The sequence below is a fragment of the Armigeres subalbatus genome, chromosome 1 (assembly GCF_024139115.2).
Source record: "Armigeres subalbatus isolate Guangzhou_Male chromosome 1, GZ_Asu_2, whole genome shotgun sequence".
In the NCBI taxonomy this organism is placed as follows: domain Eukaryota; kingdom Metazoa; phylum Arthropoda; class Insecta; order Diptera; family Culicidae; genus Armigeres; species Armigeres subalbatus.
The window spans coordinates 109,978,312-110,003,160 of NC_085139.1; the positions used below are offsets into that span (position 1 = coordinate 109,978,312).

Sequence of the window (24,849 nt, forward strand, 5' to 3'; positions counted from 1 at the left end):
CTTCTTCTAATTGGCATTACATCCCCACACTGGGACAGAGCCGCCTCGCAACTTAGTGTTCATTAAGCACTTCCACAGTTATTCACTGCGAGGTTTCTAAGTCAAGTTACCATTTTTGCATTCGTATTTCATGAGGCTAGCGCGATGGTACTTTTATGCCCAGGGAAGTCGAGACAATTTCCAATCCGAAAATTGCCTAGACCGGCACTGAGAATCGAACCCAGCCACCCTCAGCATGGTCTTGCTTTGTAGCCGCGCGTCTTACCGCACGGCTAAGGAGGGGCTTGTACTTACTTAAATATTCTCTGATTAATTTTGAACCTCCGATTGCCTGTTTGCATCTCTTTCTCGTAGTTTGTGGTCTATTACGTTTAATTACTTGATACTAAAAAAATGAAAACCGTATTTAACCCGAATAGACTCTTCAAAATTCTAAGCCAATATTTTTTTTTTTTTCAATACACTAGATTCTTTTTTTACACGGATTATTTTTACATGGTGTCTAGAAATAAAACTGATTTTTTTCACACGGCACGTATCCCCCGTGTAAAAAACGAGCAATGGGTAATGTTTTCAACATAACCGCGAGTAAACGTAGGACTTGTATAAACGTAGCGTATTTACATTTAACTTCTAATTTTTGGATCTATGGAGTTTGATTATAGTATTGATATTGGAAACGACAACTTCCATGCTGTGTAGAAATATTAGCAATTTGTTTATTCAAAACTTCTGGAAATAAAACTAATAGGGGGAAAGACGGCTTTGACAGGTTTTGTTCTATTATTGTCAGGGGGGTTTTTGTCGACCAAATTTTAAGAAATTTGGCCTCAATATTCTTTGACATGCAAAGAATGTTTAGGCCAAATTTGAGCATAATCAGTCAAAAAACCCCCCTGGCAATAAAAGAACAAAACCGGCCAACAAATCATTCCCCTAATTAAATACATAATTAGAATTGCTTTGTTTCTAACTTTTAAGCCCTTATTTACTCAAGCGAATGTAGGGTACTCATAGATTTCTTATTGATGATAGTATTTGAAATTTAAATATTCTATTTATAAAATTTTCAAACTTGGGCAAAATGTGCTATTTTGGGGGAACTATCCCGTTTTCCAAACAAAGAAATACAGAACCAATTTCGTTGCTTCTCTTTGCTAACACGCGTGCTTACTGCTGAAAAAATCACAATAATAAGAACAAGTCAATGAGCAGTAACCCTACTAAAATAGAGGAGGTACTGATAATACATCAACGAAAAATTATTTAATGTTTTGATTCCAAACTTTAATAATACAATTTCTCAGAACATGAAAAACAAAGAATAAGATAAACTTTATTTAAATATTCTTCTGGAAATTATTTTTTGCGGAATTGTTTTTAAAGATTTACTATAATACAGCGAAATCAACGAAAGCGATATTAACACTATTGCTGATTGTGCATCTTTAATTGCTAATGCCTTCTGCAAATAAATGAAAGTAATTATTTTAATCAAATTATTATTTTCATCAGTGTAGTTGATTTTTTTAACCATGTTTAATGTACGTGTCATTTAGTACCAAGCACAACTTAACATATGGTCATATGACATGACTCGTACCCATTCCGGGATCATGTGGATTAAGAAACCAATCACTTTTCGTGGATGAGCCATCATCGGCCTCTAGCCGTGAACTCCGAGCGATGCGATGGGCGATTGCATCCATAGCAACCGACACCTCTGCATCTGACCATCATCAAGCCCACTTTTTTCATGCATATTCGCAGACCCACCGGCAGTTCTACTGCTGGAAAAATGCGTGACTGCATGCTGTCGCTGTGTAGGTAAACAGCGAACGAACGAACGAAACGAAAAATGCGCGAGCAAAAAGCACGTCAGTACGCGCTGCTGTCACAAATTGTTATGACTCGCACACGGTAGGCACTGCTTCTTTTATACACAAAGAAAATCTTCCGGTAGACCCGAAGGCCCATGACATACCGCATTCTGATGTCCGTGTTAGGAATGCACGGGATTGGTTACATATAAAATTTTTACTGGCTTTGACAAGAATTGAAATTTTCAATAGCTCATCGTTAATAATCTTAAGTTTCAATGAAATAGGCAAAATGCTGGAGAGTGTCCGAGTCGATTGATATATAAATCTTAAAAATCCATCGAAAGATAAAGGCGCTAGTAGCGTTCAAAATCTTCCCTTCCAGCGTAACGCTCTTGATTTCCAAAAATCTAAATGACACCCAGTATAGTAAAGAAAGACGTAAGTCCTACGTCAAAAGAGGAGGTACTGCTAATACGTCAACGAAAAATTATTCAATGTTTTGATTCCAAACTCTACGTCAAGTTTAATAATACAATTTCTCAGAAAATGCAAAACAAAGAATAAGATAAACATTATTTAAATATTCTTTTGGAAATTATTTTTCGCGAACTTTTTTAAAACATTACATGCGAAACACATGCGAAATTTTCTAATCTAAAATGGATATTAACACTATTTCTGATTGTGCATCTTCAATTAACTAATTAATTGTTTGCTGGGGAATCAGAACTGTTATTGTATAACCATGTTTTAATGTACGTGTCGTTTAGTACCAAGCACAGCTTAGCATATGTTCAGTCATATGACATGACTCGTAACCATCCCGGGATCATGTGGATTATGAAACCAATCACCTGGATGAGCAGACCAAATCTCTCTAATTTTATTCTTCTTCATCCACCACCGCTGCCCTCGCTGCCTCGGCCATCATCGGCCTCTAGCCGTGAACTCCGAGCGATAGGATGGGCGATTTCATCCAACGCAACCGACACAACTGCACCCGACCATCATCAAGCACAGAATGACAAAGAAATGCGCCCACTTCTTCCATGCATATTCGCAGACCCACCGGCAGTTCCACCGCTGGTGAATGCATGCTGTCGCTGTGTAAGTAAACACAGCGAACAAACGAACGAAACGAAAAATGCGCGAGCAAAAAGCACGTCAGTACGCACTGCTGTCACAAATTGTAATGACTCGCACACGGCAGACACTGCTTCTTTTATACACAAAGAAAATCTTCCGATAGACCCGAAGGCCCGTGACATACCGCATTCTGATGTCCGTGTTAGGAATGCACGGGATTGGTTACATATGAAATTTTTGCTGGCTTTGATAAGCATTGAAATTTTCAAGAGTTTATCGTTAATAACCTTAAGTTTCAATAAAATAGGAAAATTGCTGGAGAGTGTCCGAGTTGATTGATATATAAATCTTAAAAATCCATCGTAAGATAAAGCCGCTAGTAACGTTCAAAATCTTTCCTTCCAGCGTAACGGTTTCGATTTCCAAAAATCTAAATGACACCCAGTATAGTAAAGAAAGACGTAAGTCCTACTTAAAAAAAGAATCGGGTGTACGGACGGGACAATAACAGCTTTGTTCATTGAAAGCTTTTAAATTGCATTCGCTTCGGAACTGGTTTATGACGTTCTTCCAATCATTTATTGTGTTCTTTTATCGTTATTGATTAATTGAATAATATAAAAGTTACAACAAATCATCTGTCTGTTTGCGAGGAAAAATAAAAATAATTAATCTCTTGATAAAAGAAACTAGAAAAAGCTCAACATACTTGATTTTTGTTGAAAAAAAATCTGGAGCAAGTTAGAGGAGTTTTAAGTAGATTTGAGCTGTGTGCCTAGTTGAATAAAACGAAAAATACGCTGAAAGTTAGAAAAGTGAGTCACAACGCAGTTTTGCTTTAAGCACGTTTCTGCATATAAACAAGGATTTAAATGTTTTATTTAATGGTCACTTAAAAGTTTTGACACAATAATCGGTTTTCTATTTCTCAGCCAAATATAAAAATGTTTCAAATTTCTGTTTCATTCCGTAGGTGCTCGTAACTAAAATACCGAAACCAGAATTCAACCTGGGACTAGAATGGACATCACAAAACATTCCAGCAGGAGAAGAATGCCAGATGGAATTGGCTTGGAATCCCATCAAAATGATTGCCAGCAAAGAAGTGCTGCAGATGTGCGACAGTTTTGGAAACAAAAAAGATATCGCCCTCATTCTCAAATCTATTGAACTGAAAAAGGCTCCGATAGTGAAAAAGCCAGTGATGAAGCATCAACCAATGCTACCAAAAAAGCTAAAACTGAAATCCCCGTCACCACCTAAAGCAGTATTGAAGCGCCATTTGCTGACCAAGAAGCGAGAATCTCCTATACGAAAATCTTTTGCATCGCCTCCGCCAGTCGTCAGGCAACCTCCACCGCGCATTAACGTTTTGCAATCGAGCAATGCATCGAACATTTTCAGTTCCAGTGCGTTCAACTTCTCGAAAATTACGGACACAATTCCAGCGAAGGGTAGGTCCGGCAAAGAAAACGTCAGTCCAGTCACCCCAGAAAACGCCTCAAAGTTATTCAGCAATCTAAAATTCACACCATCGAATTCACATTCCAATCTGTCGTATCTCGCCGATCTGCCCACTCCGGTGAATTTTCTCAAAGTAGACGACATCCGGTTAGACAAACCCAACCTCGTTCGAAAGCGACTCAGTATTTCGCCGGAAATCAACCTGGACGACGGAGATATCACAGAACGTATTTACACCGAGCAAAGCATGTTGGCCATGAAGGAAACTCCCAAATCGTGCGTCGCTTACAATCAAATGCACCCGGGACGAAAGCATGAACTAACTCTCACTCCGACAAACGCAACAAGGAACGATTTTGACCCCAACTTTTTCTCAACCGTGACGAAACAGGTCCAGTCGGGGAAAACCTATGTCATGATTGACGAAACCATGACCAAGGATTCGAACAAACAACTAGACTATTCCCATGATTTGGAACTTACCGAATTAGAACTCAAAGAACCACAAATGCCATCATCTCGGTCCGCGAAAACGGACTCCCCTTGCAACGAAATCCAGTTGGTGTTCCTTTCCAACTTGGAAGCGGCATTTCACGACGGAACGGAACAACCTAAAATTATGAACAAAACTCAAACCGTGTCGCCGTACGCCTCCAACCAACAGCTCTCGATGATTGCGGAGGAGAGTTCCCGGGAGCTGGGTGTCACCTATCACACAGGCCGTGCCAGCGAGGAGCATCAACTCCAGCAAAAAACGTTCAAAATTATCAGTCGCGAAAATTTGACCAAATCCAATTCCGACGACAACATCGTGCAAAATGTCACCATGGACATGAAGCGGAAGCAGCAGCAGGGTTCACTGCCCAACCTAAATATGGCGGCTGGGTATGACGAAGATGATGGCGAGGCACGGATGATGTTCAAGGCGCACGAAATCCGGGCTCAATCCAGTCGGTTCAATCTGCACGAAATCAGTCGCCGCAGTGACGAAATGTTGCCACCCGGATCCAAGCGACAGTTGGACAGCAGTCTCGCTTCGGTGGATCTGCCGGATGAACTCAATTCTGGGGCGACGGCGGTGGTCATTTCTCCACCCAAGAAGAGCAAATTGATGCAAATGACGACTTCGGTGGGTTTCATACAAAAGAATTCTGTGGTTTCCGCTGCATCTAGCAGTGGTTTGGGTGCAGCCGGTAGGAGTTCAGCAACAGGACCAGCCATGGCGAGGAATCGATCCATGAGCACCTCGAATAACAGATCCGGCTTTCAGGTAAGATTGATTTTGAATCGCTATTTTTGGATGACGAAATGTTGTCATCCTTGATATTCCATTTGAAACCGTTTCAAGTTCGAGGCATTGTGTTTTATCAGTTGCTAAGTTGCACGTGCCGATAGTTTATTATATTTGTATTTGTCTGTATAGGTACATGTCTTTCATCAATGACAAAGTGATTGCACAATGTGTGCCTTTCGATAATTTCGAGGGATTGAAGTGATTAGGGATAACAATTTGTTCCATTAGGGTAATTTCTTTACAAAATGGCTTACATGAGTGAATATTTGTTCTACCATGACGATGAAACTGGCGAAGAAGACATAATTATGCTGGAGCTAATTGATCCAGATCCTGATTCAAAGGTAAATGCAGCTTCTCATGTAATGTCCACAAAACTGAAAAATGGCTATTATGGTTTGTCGAAGTTTTGTCGGTAACTTTAGAAAGCTAATATGAAAAAGTTCATTCATTTATTTGGTTTTTATAAAAAAAAAGGTTCTGTGATTAGCAGTAAAAATGACATTCAATATGATACAGTAAATCGTAGTCAAGGTGTAAATGTATAGCTCAAAGCATTCGCTATCTAAACGTGGCATCACATTACCGTTGAGCTCGTATTTGAAATCTAAAGGCTGGCATACACGAGTGAAAGAGATCAATGGACATTTATTGGGATTCACAATCGTATGGTTCAATGTGCACCAAGCCGCAAATGAATTTATTTCTTGTAGGTTTATTGCGTCAGAGATATAACAGTACACAGAGCTTCAGATCATCTGCATACGACAGTTCAGGCTCTCGGCGCACGGTTTTGACATCGTTGACAAATATAAACGGAATATCAAAGGGCCAAGATGGCCTGATATAGCCACAAAATCAGTGAATTGGGAACTACCAACTGAAACAGTCATTTTCCTCCAAACCAGAAGATAACCAGCTATGCCAAGTCTTTCCAATGAATCACATACAGTGGTTGATTTCCTTCCTGCCACTGCCGTATCCAGGCGCTAACGTATATGTAAAAATAGTCAGCATGAGTTAACCACCTGAAGTTTGTATGGCGAAAGACATCTAACGCAGGTTTTCTCAACAGCAGGAACTTATCACGAAAATGTACTTGGTACCAGTTATGTAGGAAGTTGTCTGCTACTACGCCTACCAAATCTCGCTTAACTTTTCAAAAGGACCTAAGTAACATTTTTTCATGAATTAATTTGAGTACTGCTGCAGCAATCAAAAGCTTTCATGTTGTTCTGTTGATTGCGCTATTCAAATTAGTTCATGAAAAATGTTACTTAGGACCTTTTAAAAAGTTAAGCGAGAAATATTTTTTGATTAAGGTGATTATTTTCGAGATATTAAACTTTAGACGCCTACTGATTTGTGAAAGTTAACTACCAATCTGGGTTGAACTAGTAGAAGCATAAGTACTAGAACGCTAGTGGCGCTGTAGTCAATCAAATTATTTTGCCAAGTTCAACAAGCTTCAATTGGCCATAATGTATGCATCATGTTGTAGTGCATGTTTTGTTAAATCATCAACATCGGTTTGACATTTGTAGTACCGGTACTTTGGCTGCCAGGTCAAAGTAACCTTAGGGTTAGGCGGGGCAAGATGGGTCAGGGCCGTTTTTAAGCATCGTATACTTGTGGAGATTATGACTTTGTAGGAGGAATAATTTGGTTCTTCTTTATTGTCACTCGATTTGATGATAAAATTTCATTTTGGTAGAGTATGACAAGGTAAATTATTTTTCAGCATTGTTTCTTATGCGAAACACATTTTCTATAAAACGTGTAATCTCGTCGAGCAATCTAAAATTAAAACATTTTTAGTAATAATAGTGAAAGTATATACCGCTGGCTTACAGATTGTGAGCTATTCTTATAGATCCACGTTGAAAAGATACATTAAAATGTTTCTATTTTGAGGCATTGAGGGTTCGCCTTAGGTGACCCATCTTGCCCCATCTTACCCTATATGTTAGTCACGCGAACAGTAATGGCATTAGCAATCTTATACTTTTGAATCTACTGTTGAACTTGCTCGCATGACTTTTTCATTCAACAGCCTTTTAATAAAGTATTACAGGATCAGTTGTTGAAGTTGAATCGTTTTACGTGCAGTGATCAGCGCAACTTTGGAAGGGCCAAACAACAGTTGACAAAAAACATCCTCTTCCTGCAATTTAACGCCTTTTGCTCCTTAAAACCTACTCGAAGCGCAGTGAAAACGGTCTCACATCTTCAGGTTTAGAAAGTTTCAATTCTTGAAATTGCTTCTTCAAAATCAATTTGTCAGCAATTCCAATACGTTCGGGAGCGTTACTCAATGCATCCCAGACGTCCAACACGAAAAACTGAAAATATGCACTTTTGTTGAGAAATATGCTCTTTTACGGGATAATGCGGCTATCCACGAAAAGAGTAAAATTGTATGCATTAAAAATCGTTCCCATCGTTATTAGTTGGTTATGTAACAAAATCTTGCAAGGGCAGATGTTTTATAATTGGTAATAGGTCCGTGTACTTAATGGAATAGCATGAGTTCAAGTCCTACCGGCGGCGAATCTTTTTTCGCAATATCTCATAAAAACACCTTAAATGGCAAACTTAACTAGGGGAAACCGCCAAATGTTGAACAGCTAATTTTGTCGCCTATTGTAATACTCCCATAAAAAACCCAGATTAATCCACCTAGTGGTGAAGGTGCTTTCCTCGCGCAAAAAAGTAATAAATGTAGCCTTTACGCTTACACCTCAATAATGTACAAGAAAGGCAAAACAGTTACACCATCTAATGTTATGATAGAAAGTTTACACTAGTAGACGATAGTTGGCGCTGCCAAAAGTTTCTCGAATTTCCTATGTTCGAATTTTGGCTTTCGGACAATTTCATAGTACTATGAAACTGAACGAAGAGCATACTTACGCCTAAATGCGTGCAACACGAGCATCATTATAGTACGATGAAACTCTTATGGTAGCAAGCCACGGATAAATTTTAAAAATATTCCTAGATGCAAGGCATTTTTCATAACACATTGTTGTTCTATGTGACTATGTCTCATCACTATTTTAATATTATCTATTTTTTGCAATTCGCAATTATTATGAAATTCAATAGTGAGCAACAGCGTTTTAGTCTCTGTCGGATGCAACTTATTGCAAGAAAATCGGTTAAGAGTTTCTATGTGAAAATTTGGCTAATGTTTTTTATGGCATTTTGTGCACACACACACACATACACACACACGCACACACGGACAGACAGAAATTTGTTCAGCTCATCTAGCTGAGTCGAATAGTATATAACAATATGTGTCTCCGGGACTTCTATCAAAATTTCGAATTTGAAGTGAAATGATAGCCTTTCGGTACAACTTAGTTGTCGAGTCGAGTCAAGCACGAGATTCAGTGTCTCGGCCTAATAATTGAGATCGAAATACGTATCTGTGAAGAAATACTGCGTGTTAGAGTTAATTGGAATAGTACCAAACTAGTCTTATGGAAGTCAAAATTCAATTTCAAATCTACCTCAAGCTATGATGTCCCTAGGTCAGTGTAGTGACATACATTGTCTTGGATAATTAACAGGTTGGTTGATTAGTTTGAGAGTTTGAATGAGGATTTATCTAGTATAATAATACATAAATTGTTAAACTGATCTTTGGAATGCGTTAAGCCAAGGCCTCATTTAGTCGGGCACCTAAACTTGTAAGTGACTCGCAAAATGGGTTTGTTGTGGAGCCTGGATACATGCCCAAAGCGTCCCCATTCTTGAAGGATCTGGCATTTGTGCAGTTAAGAAATCTCGGGTACTTATTCAAAAGGACGTATGTGATTTTGTAAACAAAAATTCAAACGTCGGTTTGTCCAATCTGATGGCACTCCCCCGCAAACAAACACCACCAACAGGTAACCAAAGGCTTCCTCTACCTGTCTCTGGTGATGGTTTGCGTGGGAGTGCTATCAGATTCGACAAATCGGCGTTTGAATCTTTGTTTACAAAATCACATACGTCCTTTTGAATAAGTACCCGAGAAATTTAAGTTGCACATTAGTTATTTTGACATTTTTTTATTTATTTAAATCAACTTATTTAATCAGTTTTCTTTGTTTTAAGATTTGTGCTATTAGGATAGTTCGCTTATAAGGCAAACTGATTTAGCAAAATAATTAAATCCCAACTGTTAATGCTTTACCGATTTCTTGTTCCGACTCCCGAGTAAGTAATTCATATTTTGAAATCAATTTCTGAACATAACTGACAAAATCACTTGCTGAGCATCAGCAAAGCAAATATTACGAGCATCAGGTAAAAACGCTACCCAGCTGTAAACCAGAACTGGGGTGTTGTCGCCTCGCTGAATAGTAGTTAATCAAATTATTTAGTTAAAACGTAAGGTATTTCAAACATAACGAAAATTTAATTTTATTGTCTTGAAACTATCTAATACTGTATTTTAAAAGCCTTATTGTGAAATTCCTGGAATTTCCGAGAATATTCGAAGAAGTATCGTTCAAACATTCATTTATGAATTCCTTCGAAAAATACTCCAGAAATTAGTTCGGAAATAAATCAAGAAAATTAATTGATAATTCCTTCAGATATTCCTCCGAAAAGTTCCTTTTAAAAAGCCTTGGAAGATTAGGAATTTAGGAATTCTTCCTATTTTTTGGGTATTTCTTCGGAGATTCCTTACAAAATTTCTCCGAAAATTCCTCAAGAATTTTCATTACGGATTTCTTCAGAAAATCCTTTACGAATTTCTTTCGGAAATTGCTTAAGAAATGATTTTTCTGATTTTTCTGCAGGACTTCCTTCGGTTCCCTAATGTAAACTATTTTTGAAATCGGTGCTTCCGGGCATAATTATAAAAAAAAAACCTATACATATAATAAGCAAGGCCTGCGTGCCCAAACCTTTGTTCCTTATTACGAATAAACGAGTCTACGTTAAGCAAGGTTTTGTATTTTCTTGGTGTGATTTGTGGGAAATGTGTCGTGGGTTCAACAGTGAATCTTACACTAAGTTCTTTCGAAAATTCCTTCAAAAATTTTGCAAGAAATGTCTTTATAAACTCTTTTCGCTATTCTCTCGGAGATTGCTTTCTGAACCCCTTCGAAGATTTTTTCCAGCAATTTCTTCGGAAATTGTTTTAGGAATTCTTTCGGGAACTGTTTATACTCTTTCGGAAACTAATTTTCGAATGAAATCCTGAAATAATATTCTACGGCAGCGGTTCTCAAACTTTTTCTTGAGAGGTACCCCTTCAAACTTTTGCATTAATTGAGGTGCCCCCTCTTGAAAGTAGGCTTCCAAGTCTCTTGAAAGAATAATTCCGAGCATTTTGAAGGGAGGCTTCCAAGCCTACAAAAAGAAGCTTCTTAATCTCTTGAAAGTAGGCCTCCACAGCTAATGATAATAGCCTCTTGTAGACACGTTTTGTAGACACGTTTTCACAGCCTGATATGTGTAAGGACATAAACGGGAACCTTCTTACAAACGAGCGTGAGGTGATCCAAAGGTGGCGGCAGCACTACGAAGAGCACCTGAATGGCGATTTGGCAGACAACGGTGGCGGTATGGTAATGAGCCTAGGAGCACGTGCGCAGGACATACGACTTCCGGCTCCAAATCTCCAGGAAATCCAGCAGGAGATCGGTCGGTTGAAAAACAAAAAACCTCTGGAGTTGAACAACTACCAGGAGAGCTGTTTAAACACGGTGGTGAGGCACTGGCTAGAGCGTTACACTGGGTGATTACCAAGGTTTGGGAGGATGTGGTTTTGCCACAGCAGTGGATGGAGGGTGCCGTGTGTCCCACCTACAACAGGGCGATAAACTGGATTGTAGCAACTACCGCGCAATCACATTGTTGAACGCCGCCTACAAGGTACTCTCCCAAATTTTATGCCGTCGACTAACACCAATTGCAAAGGAGTTCGTGGGGCAGTACCAGGCGGGATTTATGGGTGAACGCTCTACCACAGACCAGGTGTTCGCCATACGTCAGGTATTGCAGAAATACCGCGAATACAACGTGCCCACACATCATCTATTTATCGACTTCAAAGCCGCATATGATACAATCGATCGGGACCAGCTATGGCAGCTAATGTACGAAAACGGATTTCCGGATAAACTGATACGGTTGATCAAGGCGACGATGTATCGGGTGATGTGCGTAGTTCGAGTTTCAGGGGCATTCTCGAGTCCCTTCGAAACCCGTAGAGGGTTACGGCAAGGTGATGGTCTTTCGTGTCTGCTATTCAACATCGCTTTGGAGGGAGTAATACGAAGGGCAGGGATTGACACGAGTGGTACGATTTTCACGAAGTCCGTCCAGTTATTTGGTTTCGCTGACGACATTGATATCATGGCACGTAATTTTGAGAGGATGGAGGAAGCCTACATCAGACTGAAAAGCGAAGCTAAACGGATTGGACTAGTCATCAACACGTCGAAGACGAAGTACATGATAGGAAGAGGCTCAAGAGAGGTCAATGTGAGCCACCCACCACGAGTTTGTATCGGTGGTGACGAAATCGAGGTGGTTGAAGAATTCGTGTACTTGGGCTCACTGGTGACCGCCGATAACGATACCAGCAGAGAAATTCGGAGACGCATAGTGGCTGGAAATCGTAAATCGAGGAATCGAGGACCAACGCGCACTGGGAGTTTTCGAAAGGAAAGTGTTGCGTACCATCTATGGTGGGTTGCAGATGGCGGACGGTACGTGGAGGAGGCAAATGAACCACGAGTTGCATCAGCTGTTGGGAGAACCATCCATCGTTCACACCGCGAAAATCGGAAGACTGCGGTGGGCCGGGCACGTAGCCAGAATGTCGGACAGTAATCCGGTGAAAATGGTTCTCGACAACGATCCGACGGGAACAAGAAGGCGAGGTGCACAGCGGGCAAGGTGGATCGATCAGGTGGAGGACGACTTGCGGACCCTCCGCAGACTGCGTGGTTGGCGAAGTGCAGCCATGAACCGAGCTGAATGAAGAAGTCTTTTATGTGCAGCACAGGCCACTCCGGCCTTAGTCTGAAAAAATAATAATAAGACACGTTTTCTAGCCGCTTAAAAAGATGATTCTTTTGCATCTTGAAAGGACGCTTCTGAGCCTCTTAAAAGTATGCTTCCAAGCCTCTTGAAAGAAGAATTACGAGCTTCTTGAAGGTAGGCTTTCGAGCATCTTAAAAAGAGCCTTCCGAGCTTTTTGAAAGAAGGCTTGTGACCTTCTTAAAAGGAGGCTTCTTTTGCATCTTGAAAGGACGCTTCTGAGCCTCTTGAAAGTATGCTTCCAAGCTTCTTGGAAGAAGAATTCCGAGTTGAGAACCGTGCTACTATTCTACTACTGTTCTACTATTTTACCTGTGGTTTTACTAAAGGAATTTCCCAACGAGAACCTTAACGGTTTTTGAAAAAATGCCTTCATGGAGTTTCCGCAGAATGTCTTATAGGGTTTTACAAAGGAATTTCTAATGAAACTTAGAAAAAAAATGTAGTTACCTCCGGAAATTCCTTCAGGAACTCCACGAAGAACTTTTTTGGCATATTTTACCAACTTTTAAGAAAAATATTCAATTTGGTTGGTCATCGTGCCCAAGTCTTATTCAGCCAGAGCTCATTTTAGTTATGTTGATCATCTATTGAGATTTGTGCATACAAAAACGCGAGGTGGGGAGTAAACTGTCCATTGTGGTTGTCATTAGTGGACTCCATCGTGAATGCCCTTCCAGGATCTAAGGGTCACAGCAGATGAACGAAGTAGCACTGCAAATTCTCTAAATATACTAGATACGCAGCCGCTCAAACATTGCCCAATTGTATATGTAACTCAAAGAATAGTAGTTAGAGTTTTTCTGAAATTTAGATATATTGAGAAATAAATCGCCTGGAGTTTATCAAAATCCTGAATTGGGAAAACTTTTGGAAAAAAATATTAACAAATTAGTCCTATGACACCGAATTCTCAATACTGCTCAAGGGATACGAAAAGTGAAGCAGGATTCGTTGTTAAATTTTGATTCATCAAAATCAGAGAATGATAAAATAATTTTAATTTAGGGGTGATCGGGGCAATATAAGCCACCTAAGGAAATAGTTCCGAAAAGCGCTGAAAAGCTCAAAAAAACACCGTTCAAATGTAGTTGACTTATACTAGAGAATTTTACCTTTCATATTACATCGATGAATGACGAAAAATGCGTTTGGTAATTGTTGGAATGCACTTTTGAAAATGTATTGATTTCAATGTGTGTTCCCGACTATACGGGACAATATGAGCCACCATTTGGGGCAGTATGAGCCACCCTTTCAAAACCTTTATTTAGGCAAAAAAAAGTATAGTAATATGGAAGAATATGATATTCCTACAACAGTTGTGAGTATTCCATACCAAATCAAATGAAAAAAAAAACTGCACAACAGCGGACTGAACTGATTTGCCACTCTTCACCGTTTGAACAGCCACATTTCAATTGGTCAATGGTCATTTTTTATGTTTCTATCAAAGTAATGCGCTGTTGTATTTTTTTCCGTAATGAATCTTACATATATGATAATATTCTTGTATTTTACTACTGAAATTTGAACTTGTTCGCATTTTAAGGCCAGATATCTTGTTCTATGCAGGTATGCCCATATTGCCCCATAGAGACTGTTTTTTGGAAAAAAAAAAGTTTTATGATAAATTCAGATTTGTATCAATATAAACATGTGTGCACAATATTCAATTTTAATATATCTTTTGATTGTGGTGTATTTTTGACCTGTATTTTAATCAGTTTTGTGTCAAAACCTTATTTATAAACTTGAAATCTTATAATAATTTTGTCTATGCAGCGAAAATCTACATTTTCAATATGTACACTTGATGTTTGAATTGAATTTTAATGCGGTTTTCACGTTGATGCATATGTGGAGCATCCTCTTAAAGATCATATAACTTTTACATGATAAAACTTGTCAATAAGCTCAAAATGAGGGTGGCTCATATTGCTCCGTATGTTCATATTGCCCCTACTGCCCCTAAATAACATTTTGAGATCAGGTACTTATTAGTGTCGCTGGTAATTTACTATGGAATGTGCTGTTTGATGATCGATAAATATAGAATATTTCAATTTTAATCCACTGAAGTCGATTTTTATACGGGCGATTCGTACGGTGTGAATCAAAACCACGTGAATTCAAAAATCCGCGTTAAAATTGATTTTTTTGCCATTGATTTTTTCATCCACGCCGGTTCACGCCGCCGCCGCCGCCGATAAAAGCCAACGGCGCGCCGCCGTGACGCCGCCGCCGCCGGGGCAAAAGTGACCACTACGCCGCCGCCGCCGATTATATGACCGGCGCACAGGTCTAAGCCAGATATATTGCTCCCGTTTTCAATGTTGAATAGTTCCAGAACAACCTGCTTTTGGCAGCGTCTCCCGTATGGCTCCAGAGATCTCTTCTGTTCCATCTTTAGTTTTAGAACAACCTGCAACCTTTCCCGGCATTGCTCCAGGGATCTCTTCAGTTTCATCTTCAGTTACACGGTCAGCGAGGAACGCCTTTTTCTCTTCCAGTACAACCTGTTTCTGCCAGCCTGCCGACGATGACGTAATTCCAGATGGATGTTTGTGTTCTTTCTCAGTTGCACGGTCAGACAGAAATGACAGTTTCTCTTTCAGCCTGCTTTCAACAAGCTTCCAACGATGATGTGACCCAGGCGCCCCCTTAACCCTTTTGTTACCGACAGGGTACCCGGGTACCTCATTCGTTTTCAAGTGAAATTTTTTTAGGGTTCTAAACATCGCAGGAAATTGAAACTCCGTGACATCTTCAAACTCGGCAAAATTAAGGTTTGGGTGGTACTAAAATGAAAATCCAGCAAGGGGAGCTTGGGGAGGGGCTTCTGAATATTTTTACCCCGTAACGTACCGACAGGGTACCCGGGTACCCACGTTTTGATATAACCATAACTTCGTCAGTTTTCAACCGATTTGGACGATTCCGTTTGCTATGGATTAAGAAATTCATCCTCTATCCATGTCACATAGGACCAATCCGGATTACCTGGTTACCGGAGTTCCGGATTTGCTAGACTATGTCTCAAAAATGGAGAAGTTGATCTTATAGAATCCAAATGATGATTTCTTGTATCCTGAGTTACCAGTTTCGCAGAAAATTCGAGGATTATGACTTCCCAACGTATTAGGACCACGTATCATATGGACTCGGAACGGACATCCCGGAATAGGTTCCCGTGGGCCATATAGTGGCCGCAAATTCGGGTCTTCCACGAAAGGCTGAATCACATAAGGCTGAAAACTCATAAGGCTGAACACGAAAGGCTGAAAAAGGAAAAATCTCACATAAGGCTGAAATAACAAAAGGCTGAAACTCGAAAGGCTGAAAAAATGTGAGAAACCAATTTTTGTGGAAGGATTCACATTTGACGTTAATAGGGGCACAAACTAAAATGATCCGCAACCTTCTTGCAACTTCTTGTTGTCTTTCAATTTGTATACGGAATTCTTATTTTTTAGTCTACACAGCTCAAAAAATGTTGAGGTAACATAAGAAGAACAAGACTTTATTGTTCTTAGTTCTTGTATTTGGTTTTTGATTCTTGCTAAAATTACTTTCTTATTTTTTATTCTTTATTCTTTTCTCTTCTCCCTTCTTCCTTTTGCTTTTTTATTCTCCCTTCTTTCTTCTTCTTACTTTTTTATTTAATTTTTTTCATTTTTTTCTTCTTTCTTCTTTAACCCTTCTAAGTTCCTTCTTTCTGTTTCCTTCATGCTTCTTCGTTCTAACTTTCTTCTTAGTTCTTCCTCCATAGTTCTTCCTTCTTAATTCCTCCTTCCTTGTTCCTATTTCCTTCTTCTGCCTTCCTTGTTCCTTCTTGCTTCTTCCTTCTTTCTAAGTTTCTTCTTTCTTCATTTTTCTTTGTTCTTCTTCTTCCTTCTTCAATCATTCTTTTTGCTTTCTTATCTCTCCCTTCTTCCTTTTCCTTGTTTATTTCTTTGTCTTCCTTCTTCCTTCTTAATTACCATATTTTTCCACTCTTTCTGTCTTCTTTCCTCTACTTTCTCCTTTTTCCAAGTTTCTTCTTTTTCTTTATTTCTTTTTCTCTATTCATTCTTCATTCTACCTTCTTTCTTCTTCTTTCAGTTTCCTTCTGTCGTCATTTCGTCCATTCTTCTTCTTTCTTTTTTTCTTTCCTTGTTCCTTGTTTCTTCATCTTTCTTTCTTTCTTCTTTCGTTCTGTTTTCTTCCTTCATTTTCCTTCCTTTACCCTTTTTCTGTTTTTCTTTTACCTTCTCCCTTTTCTTTTTTCTTTATTCTTGTTCCTTCTTCTTTCTTCCTGATGAAGATGAAGATCTTTATCCTTCCTTCTTCCTTGTTTCTTCTTGCTTCATCATTATTCCTTCTTCCATCTTTATTTTACTTTTTCCTTCTTCTTTGTTCTATGTTTTTTCTTCAATATTTCTTTCTTTTTCCTTCTTCCGTCTTCTCTCTTCTTTCATTATCTTCCTCCTTTTTCATTCGTCATTGTTTCTTCTTGCTTCATCATTATTCCTTCTTCCATCTTTATCTTACTTTTTCCTCCTTCTTTCTTCAATCTTCAATTGTTTTCCCTCTCCATTCTTCCGTCTTCTTTCTTTCTTCTTCCATCTTCTTTCCTCCTTCCTTTTTCTCTGTGCAATTTTCATTCTTTATATTTTATACTTTATTCTTTATTTTTCATTCTTTACTCTTTATTCGTTACTCCATATTCTTTATTCTTTATTTTGTATTTTTTATTATTTATTCTTTATTCTTTATTCATCATTATCTATTCTTTATTCATTACTCACTATCCAACCACTCAACATAGTTGGTACAACATATCGTATGGTTGGAATTCATTTCATCCCATCAATTTCAGCCTTTCGATACATTTCAGCCTTCTGATACTTTCAGCCTTTCGGGATTTCAGCCTTTTGAGTTCAGCCTTATGAGTATTCAGCCTTATGTGTTTCAGCCTTTCGTAGGACACCCGCAAATTCATTCCTGGCAATATGGGTATCAACATTCTTGAAATTGTTCCGGGAACATGTTATTCATATAGTTGAAACCATAGGATGGATATGAACCGGAACGGTCATTCTGGAACAGGTTCCCGGAGGGTCCGTAGTGGCCAAAAACTCATTTAGAATAAACCCTAGCAATATGGGTATCAAAATTCTTGGAATTGTTCCGGAAACGTGTTTTCCATGTAGTTGAGACCATATAATGGATATGAACCGGAACGGTCATTCTGGAACAGGTTCCCGGAGGGCCCGTAGTGGCCAAAAACTCATTTAGAATAAACCCTAGCAATATGGGTATCAAAGTTCTTGGAATTGTTCTGGAAACATATTTTCCATGTAGTTAAGACCATAGGATGGATATCAACCGGAACAGTCATTCTGGAATAGGTTCCTCGAGGGTCCGTAGGGGTCAAACACTCATTTAGAATAAACCCTGGCAATATGGGTATCAAAATTTTTGAAATTGTTCCGGGAACATATTTTCCATGTACTTGAGACACCATAGATTGGATATGCCCCGGGACGGTCATTGTGGAATAGGTTCCCGGAGGGCCTAAAGTGACCATTAATTCATTTGTTAGAAACCCTGGCAATATGGGTATCAAAATTCTTGGAATTGTTCCGGAAACATGTTTTCCATGTAGTTGAGACCGGAGTGGTCATTTTGGAACAGGTTCCCGGAGGGCCTACAGTGACCATAAATTCATTTGGGAGAATCCCTGGCAATATGGGTATCAAAATTCTTGGAATTGTTCCGGAAACATGTTTTTCATGTAGTTGGGACCATATGATGGATATGAACCGGAGCGGTCATTCTGGAACAGGTTCCCGGAGGGCTCGTAGGGGCCAAAAACTCATTTAAAATAAACCCTGGCAATATGGGTATTAAAACTCATGGAATTGTTTCGGAAATATGTTATCCATAAAGTTGAAACCTTAGGATGGACATCAGCCAGAACAGTCATCCTAGAACAAGTTCCCGAAAGGCCTTTAGTGGCCACAAACTCATTTAGAAGACACCCTGGCATCAAACTTCTTGGAATATTTTCGGAAACATGTTTTTCCAAGAAGATGGGACTGATGTTGGGTCATCAGGCTGAATGGCTGTTAGGCCGAATGGTTATTGGGTCGAATGAGAAATGAGGAGTGAATAAAGAGAAGTGGAAAGTAAAAAGCGAAAAGTGAAATGAGAGAAATGAGAAGAGAGAAGAGAGAAGTGAAAAGTTACACAGTGTTGACCCGATTTTGTCACTCCCCGTTTTTATCTACCTCCGACTTTATCACATTTTCGACCCGATTTTATCACGTCCCGCTTTTGTCACGTTTTTGACCCATTTTGTCACCACAAAAAAAAATGAAAATTTTAGTCGTTCTTTTTATTTTTGTAAATTATTCAGCAAACACCAATGATACTTACAGCGCCTGTGGTTCATTATAAATCATTTCTGAGTACCTGTCAAGAATTTTTAAGTCTTTTTGACAAGAAATAACGGAAAAAGAAGATAGCAAGTGTTTCTTCTAAATGAGGGTCCCCTCGGAAACCTGTTTGGTAATGACCGGTCCATTGTCAAACCATCTTATGGCCTAATAACCCAGAAGATCATCCTTCCAAGACAATTTCATGAATTTTTATACTCATCCATTGTCAAACCATCCTATGGTCCAATTACTTATCGGATCATGCTTCCGATACAATTTCATGAATTTTGATACCCACATTGCCAGGGTTTCTTCAAAATGAGTTTGTGGCCACTTTAGGCCCAACGGGAACCTGTTCCAGGATGACCGGTTCGTTGTCAAACCATCCAATGCTTCCGAAACAATTTCATGAATTTTGATACCCATATTGCCAGGGTTTCTTCAAAATGAGTTTCTGGCCACTTTAGGCCCCACGGGAACCTGTTCCAGGATGACCGGTCCGTTGTCAAACCATCCAATGCTTCCGAAACAATTTCATGAATTTTGATACCCATATTGCCAGGGTTTCTTCAAAATGAGTTTCTGGCCACTTTAGGCCCCACGGGAATCTGTTCCACGATGACCGGTCCGTTGTCAAACCATCCAATGGTCCAATTACTTATCAGATCATGCTTCCGAAACAATTTCATGAATTTTGATACCCATATTGTCAGGGTTTCTTCAGAATAAGTTTGTGGCCACTTTAGGCCCCACGGGAACCTGTTCCAGGATGACCGGTCCGTTGTCAAACCATCCAATGGTCTAATTACTTATCAGATCATGCTTCCGAAACAATTTCATGAATTTTGATACCCATATTGCCAGGGTTTCTTCTAAATGAGTTTCTGGCTACTTTAGGCCCCACGGGAACCTGTTCCAGGATGACCGGTCCGTTGTCAAATCATCCAATGGTCCAATCACTTATCAGATCATGCTTCCGAAACAATTTCATGAATTTTGATACCCATATTGCCAGGGTTTCTTCTAAATGAGTTTCTGGCCACTTTAGGCCCCACGGGAATCTGTTCCACGATGACCGGTCCGTTGTCAAACCATCCAATGGTCCAATTACTTATCAGATCATGCTTCCGAAACAATTTCATGAATTTTGATACCCATATTGTCAGGGTTTCTTCAGAATAAGTTTGTGGCCACTTTAGGCCCCACGGGAACCTGTTCCAGGATGACCGGTCCGTTGTCAAACCATCCAATGGTCCAATTACTTATCAGATCATGCTTCCGAAACAATTTCATGAATTTTGATACCCATATTGCCAGGGTTTCTTCAAAATGAGTTTCTGGCCACTTTAGGCCCCACGGAACCTGTTCCAGGATGACCAGTCCGTTGTCAAACCATCCAATGCTTCCGAAACAATTTCATGAATTTTGATACCCATATTGCCAGGGTTTCTTCTAAATGAGTTTCTGGCCACTTTAGGCCCCACGGGAATCTGTTCCACGATGACCGGTCCGTTGTCAAACCATCCAATGGTCCAATTACTTATCAGATCATGCTTCCGAAACAATTTCATGAATTTTGATACCCATATTGTCAGGGTTCTTCAGAATAAATTTGTGGCCACTTTAGGCCCCACGGGAACCTGTTCCAGGATGACCGGTCCGTTGTCAAACCATCCAATGCTTCCGAAACAATTTCATGAATTTTGATACCCATATTGCCAGGGTTTCTTCAGAATAAGTTTGTGGCCACTTTAGGCCCCACGGGAACCTGTTCCAGGATGACCGGTCCGTTGTCAAACCATCCAATGGTCCAATTACTTATCAGATCATGCTTCCGAAACAATTTCATGAATTTTGATACCCATATTGCCAGGGTTTCTTCAAAATGAGTTTCTGGCCACTTTAGGCCCCACGGGAACCTGTTCCAGGATGACCAGTCCGTTGTCAAACCATCCAATGCTTCCGAAACAATTTCATGAATTTTGATACCCATATTGCCAGGGTTTTTTCTAAATGAGTTTCTGGCCACTTTAGGCCCCACGGGAATCTGTTCCACGATGACCGGTCCGTTGTCAAACCATCCAATGGTCCAATTACTTATCAGATCATGCTTCCGAAACAATTTCATGAATTTTGATACCCATATTGTCAGGGTTTCTTCAGAATAAGTTTGTGGCCACTTTAGGCCCCACGGGAACCTGTTCCAGGATGACCGGTCCGTTGTCAAACCATCCAATGGTCCAATTACTTATCAGATCATGCTTCCGAAACAATTTCATGAATTTTGATACCCATATTGCCAGGGTTTCTTCAAAATGAGTTTCTGGCCACTTTAGACCCCACGGGAACCTGTTCCAGGATGACCAGTCCGTTGTCAAACCATCCAATGCTTCCGAAACAATTTCATGAATTTTGATACCCATATTGCCAGGGTTTCTTCTAAATGAGTTTCTGGCCACTTTAGGCCCCACGGGAATCTGTTCCACGATGACCGGTCCGTTGTCAAACCATCCAATGGTCCAATTACTTATCAGATCATGCTTCCGAAACAATTTCATGAATTTTGATACCCATATTGTCAGGGTTCTTCAGAATAAATTTGTGGCCACTTTAGGCCCCACGGGAACCTGTTCCAGGATGACCGGTCCGTTGTCAAACCATCCAATGCTTCCGAAACAATTTCATGAATTTTGATACCCATATTGCCAGGGTTTCTTCAAAATGAGTTTCTGGCCACTTTAGGCCCCACGGGAATCTGTTCCACGATGACCGGTCCGTTGTCAAACCATCCAATGGTCCAATTACTTATCAGATCATGCTTCCGAAACAATTTCATGAATTTTGATACCCATATTGTCAGGGTTCTTCAGAATAAATTTGTGGCCACTTTAGGCCCCACGGGAACCTGTTCCAGGATGACCGGTCCGTTGTCAAACCATCCAATGCTTCCGAAACAATTTCATGAATTTTGATACCCATATTGCCAGGGTTTCTTCAGAATAAGTTTGTGGCCACTTTAGGCCCCACGGGAACCTGTTCCAGGATGACCGGTCCGTTGTCAAACCATCCAATGGTCCAATTACTTATCAGATCATGCTTCCGAAACAATTTCATGAATTTTGATACCCATATTGCCAGGGTTTCTTCAAAATGAGTTTCTGGCCACTTTAGGCCCCACGGGAACCTGTTCCAGGATGACCAGTCCGTTGTCAAACCATCCAATGCTTCCGAAACAATTTCATGAATTTTGATACCCATATTGCCAGGGTTTCTTCAAAATGAGTTTCTGGCCACTTTAGGCCCCACGGGAATCTGTTCCACGATGACCGGTCCGTTGTCAAACCATCCAATGGTCCAATTACTTATCAGATCATGCTTCCGAAACAATTTCATGAATTTTGATACCCATATTGTCAGGGTTTCTTCAGAATAAGTTTGTGGCCACTTTAGGCCCCACGGGAACCTGTTTCAGGATGACCGGTCCGTTGTCAAACTATCCGATGGTCCAATTACTTAGCAGATCATGCTTCCGAAACAATTTCATGAATTTTGATACCCATATTGCCAGGGTTTCTTCTAAATGAGTTTCTTGCCACTTTAGGCCCCACGGGAACCTGTTCCAGGATGACCGGTCCGTTGTCAAACCATCCAATGGTCCAATTACTTATCAGATCATGCTTCCGAAACAATTTCATGAATTTTGATACCCATATTGTCAGGGTTTCTTCAGAATAAGTTTGTGGCCACTTTAGGCCCCACGGGAACCTGTTTCACGATGACCGGTCCGTTGTCAAACTATCCGATGGTCCAATTACTTAGCAGATCATGCTTCCGAAACAATTTCATGAATTTTGATACCCATATTGCCAGGGTTTCTTCTAAATGAGTTTCTTGCCACTTTAGGCCCCACGGGAACCTGTTCCAGGATGACCGGTCCGTTGTCAAACCATCCAATGGTCCAATTACTTATCAGATCATGCTTCCGAAACAATTTCATGAATTTTGATACCCATATTGTCAGGGTTTCTTCAGAATAAATTTGTGGCCACTTTAGGCCCCACGGGAACCTGTTTCAGGATGACCGGTCCGTTGTCAAACCATCCGATGGTCCAATTACTTATCAGATCATGCTTCCGAAACAAGTTCATGAATTTTGATACCCATATTGCCAGGGTTTCTTCAGAATAAGTTTGTGGCCACTTTAGGACCGACGGGAACCTGTTTCCGGAATAACCATTCCGGGATTAATTCATAAGATGGTCCTGTAACGTAGCTAAGTTATATTCTTTAAATTTTCAACGAAGTTTATTAGTCATAACGCAAGAAATCTTCATTTGGTTGAATATATATCTTCAATTTACACGGGTCTACTACGAAAGGCCGAATCACGAATGGCCGAATTACAAAAGGCCGAAAGCAAAAAAGGCCGAATGCACAAAAGGCCGAAACCAAAAAAGGCCGAATCACAAAAGGCCGAATAAAATCGGCAGACCAACAAAGTGGACCGGAGCGCGCGCGCTCGCTCCGGTCCACTTTGTTGGTCTGCCGATTTTATTCAGACTTTTTTTTATTCAAATACTTAATATAATTTAGAATATTCGAATTATTTTGTGATTTCTCAGTGAAGTCTTGTGAAGTAAGTTGTGAGAGCTCTTGGATTACTTTAAAGTGATAATATTTATACGTATGTTCATGCTTTCATTACTGCAATGAAGATTGATCTATTATGCAATATATAAGGAATCAAATTGACTCTGTAAACACCGTCATACAACTTCTTTCAATTGAAAGATTGAGCTTCGACGTTGAACTGACGTTAAATACCTCAACTGAATAAGATTGATTAGATCGCTGCTAGTAGTTGCAAAACACGTGGACAAGTTTTTCTTAATGGGGCAGCATAATAAAAGTAAGTTAATTGAAAGATTGAAACTTTTGTAATGATTCGGCCTTTTGAGATTCGGCCTTTTGTATCCTTCGGCCTTTCGTGGTTCGGCCTTCTGGGTTTTCGGCCTTTTGTGATTCGGCCTTTTGTACTGATCCCATCCGTAGCAACCAAAATCGTCAAAATCGGTGAAAAACTGACAATGTTATGATCATTTTAAGTCCGTGGGTACCCGGGTACCCTGTCGGTAACGTAAGGGTGTTTTTTTTTGTCGGTAACAAAAGGGTTAATGGAATATGTCTATTAGGGTGGTTCAAAAAATCGATTTTGCTCCACAGTGCTCATCTGATTCTATACCATGTTCTGAGTGTCCTCTGAAAATTTGAGCTCATTTGGATTAAAACTGATTTAGCACAAGCCGTTTCAAGTTTGCATGCAAATTAGTATGGGGAAATTTATTTTTTCATTATACTGTTGATGACGCTTCCCCATTAAGCGCAGGTTAAAAAAAACCTACATAGCTAAATGGAATACTCAAATCTTTCACTCAGTGGAAACCGCATCTCAATTAATCGTTCCAATAATTAGTAATCGAATTTAATCTATACCGTGGTTTTCTGGAGCTAATTGCATAACTCATCAACAGGCGCGTGGCGCGAAAGATAGCACACACAAATTTAGGCTACTATGTTGCACTGCACATTTTTTCAGTGATGCCCTCAAAGATATTTAACGATCATGACTAAAGATTCGCAACCTGTCTTAAAATCGATTACTAATAATTGGGACGATTAATCAACATGCGGTCTTCGTTGGGTG

General features: G+C 39.9%; 1 protein-coding gene across 1 annotated transcript in view; it reads left to right on the forward strand.

Annotated features, from left to right (window-relative positions):
- The window catches only part of LOC134204735 (protein abnormal spindle), a 44,718-nt gene that overhangs the window by 14,120 nt on the left and 5,749 nt on the right, over positions 1-24,849 (forward strand). The window contains exon 3 of the mRNA XM_062679540.1: positions 3,883-5,643. Coding sequence (XP_062535524.1) covers positions 3,883-5,643 — 1,761 coding nt within the window. The remainder of the gene's footprint in view (positions 1-3,882; positions 5,644-24,849) is intronic.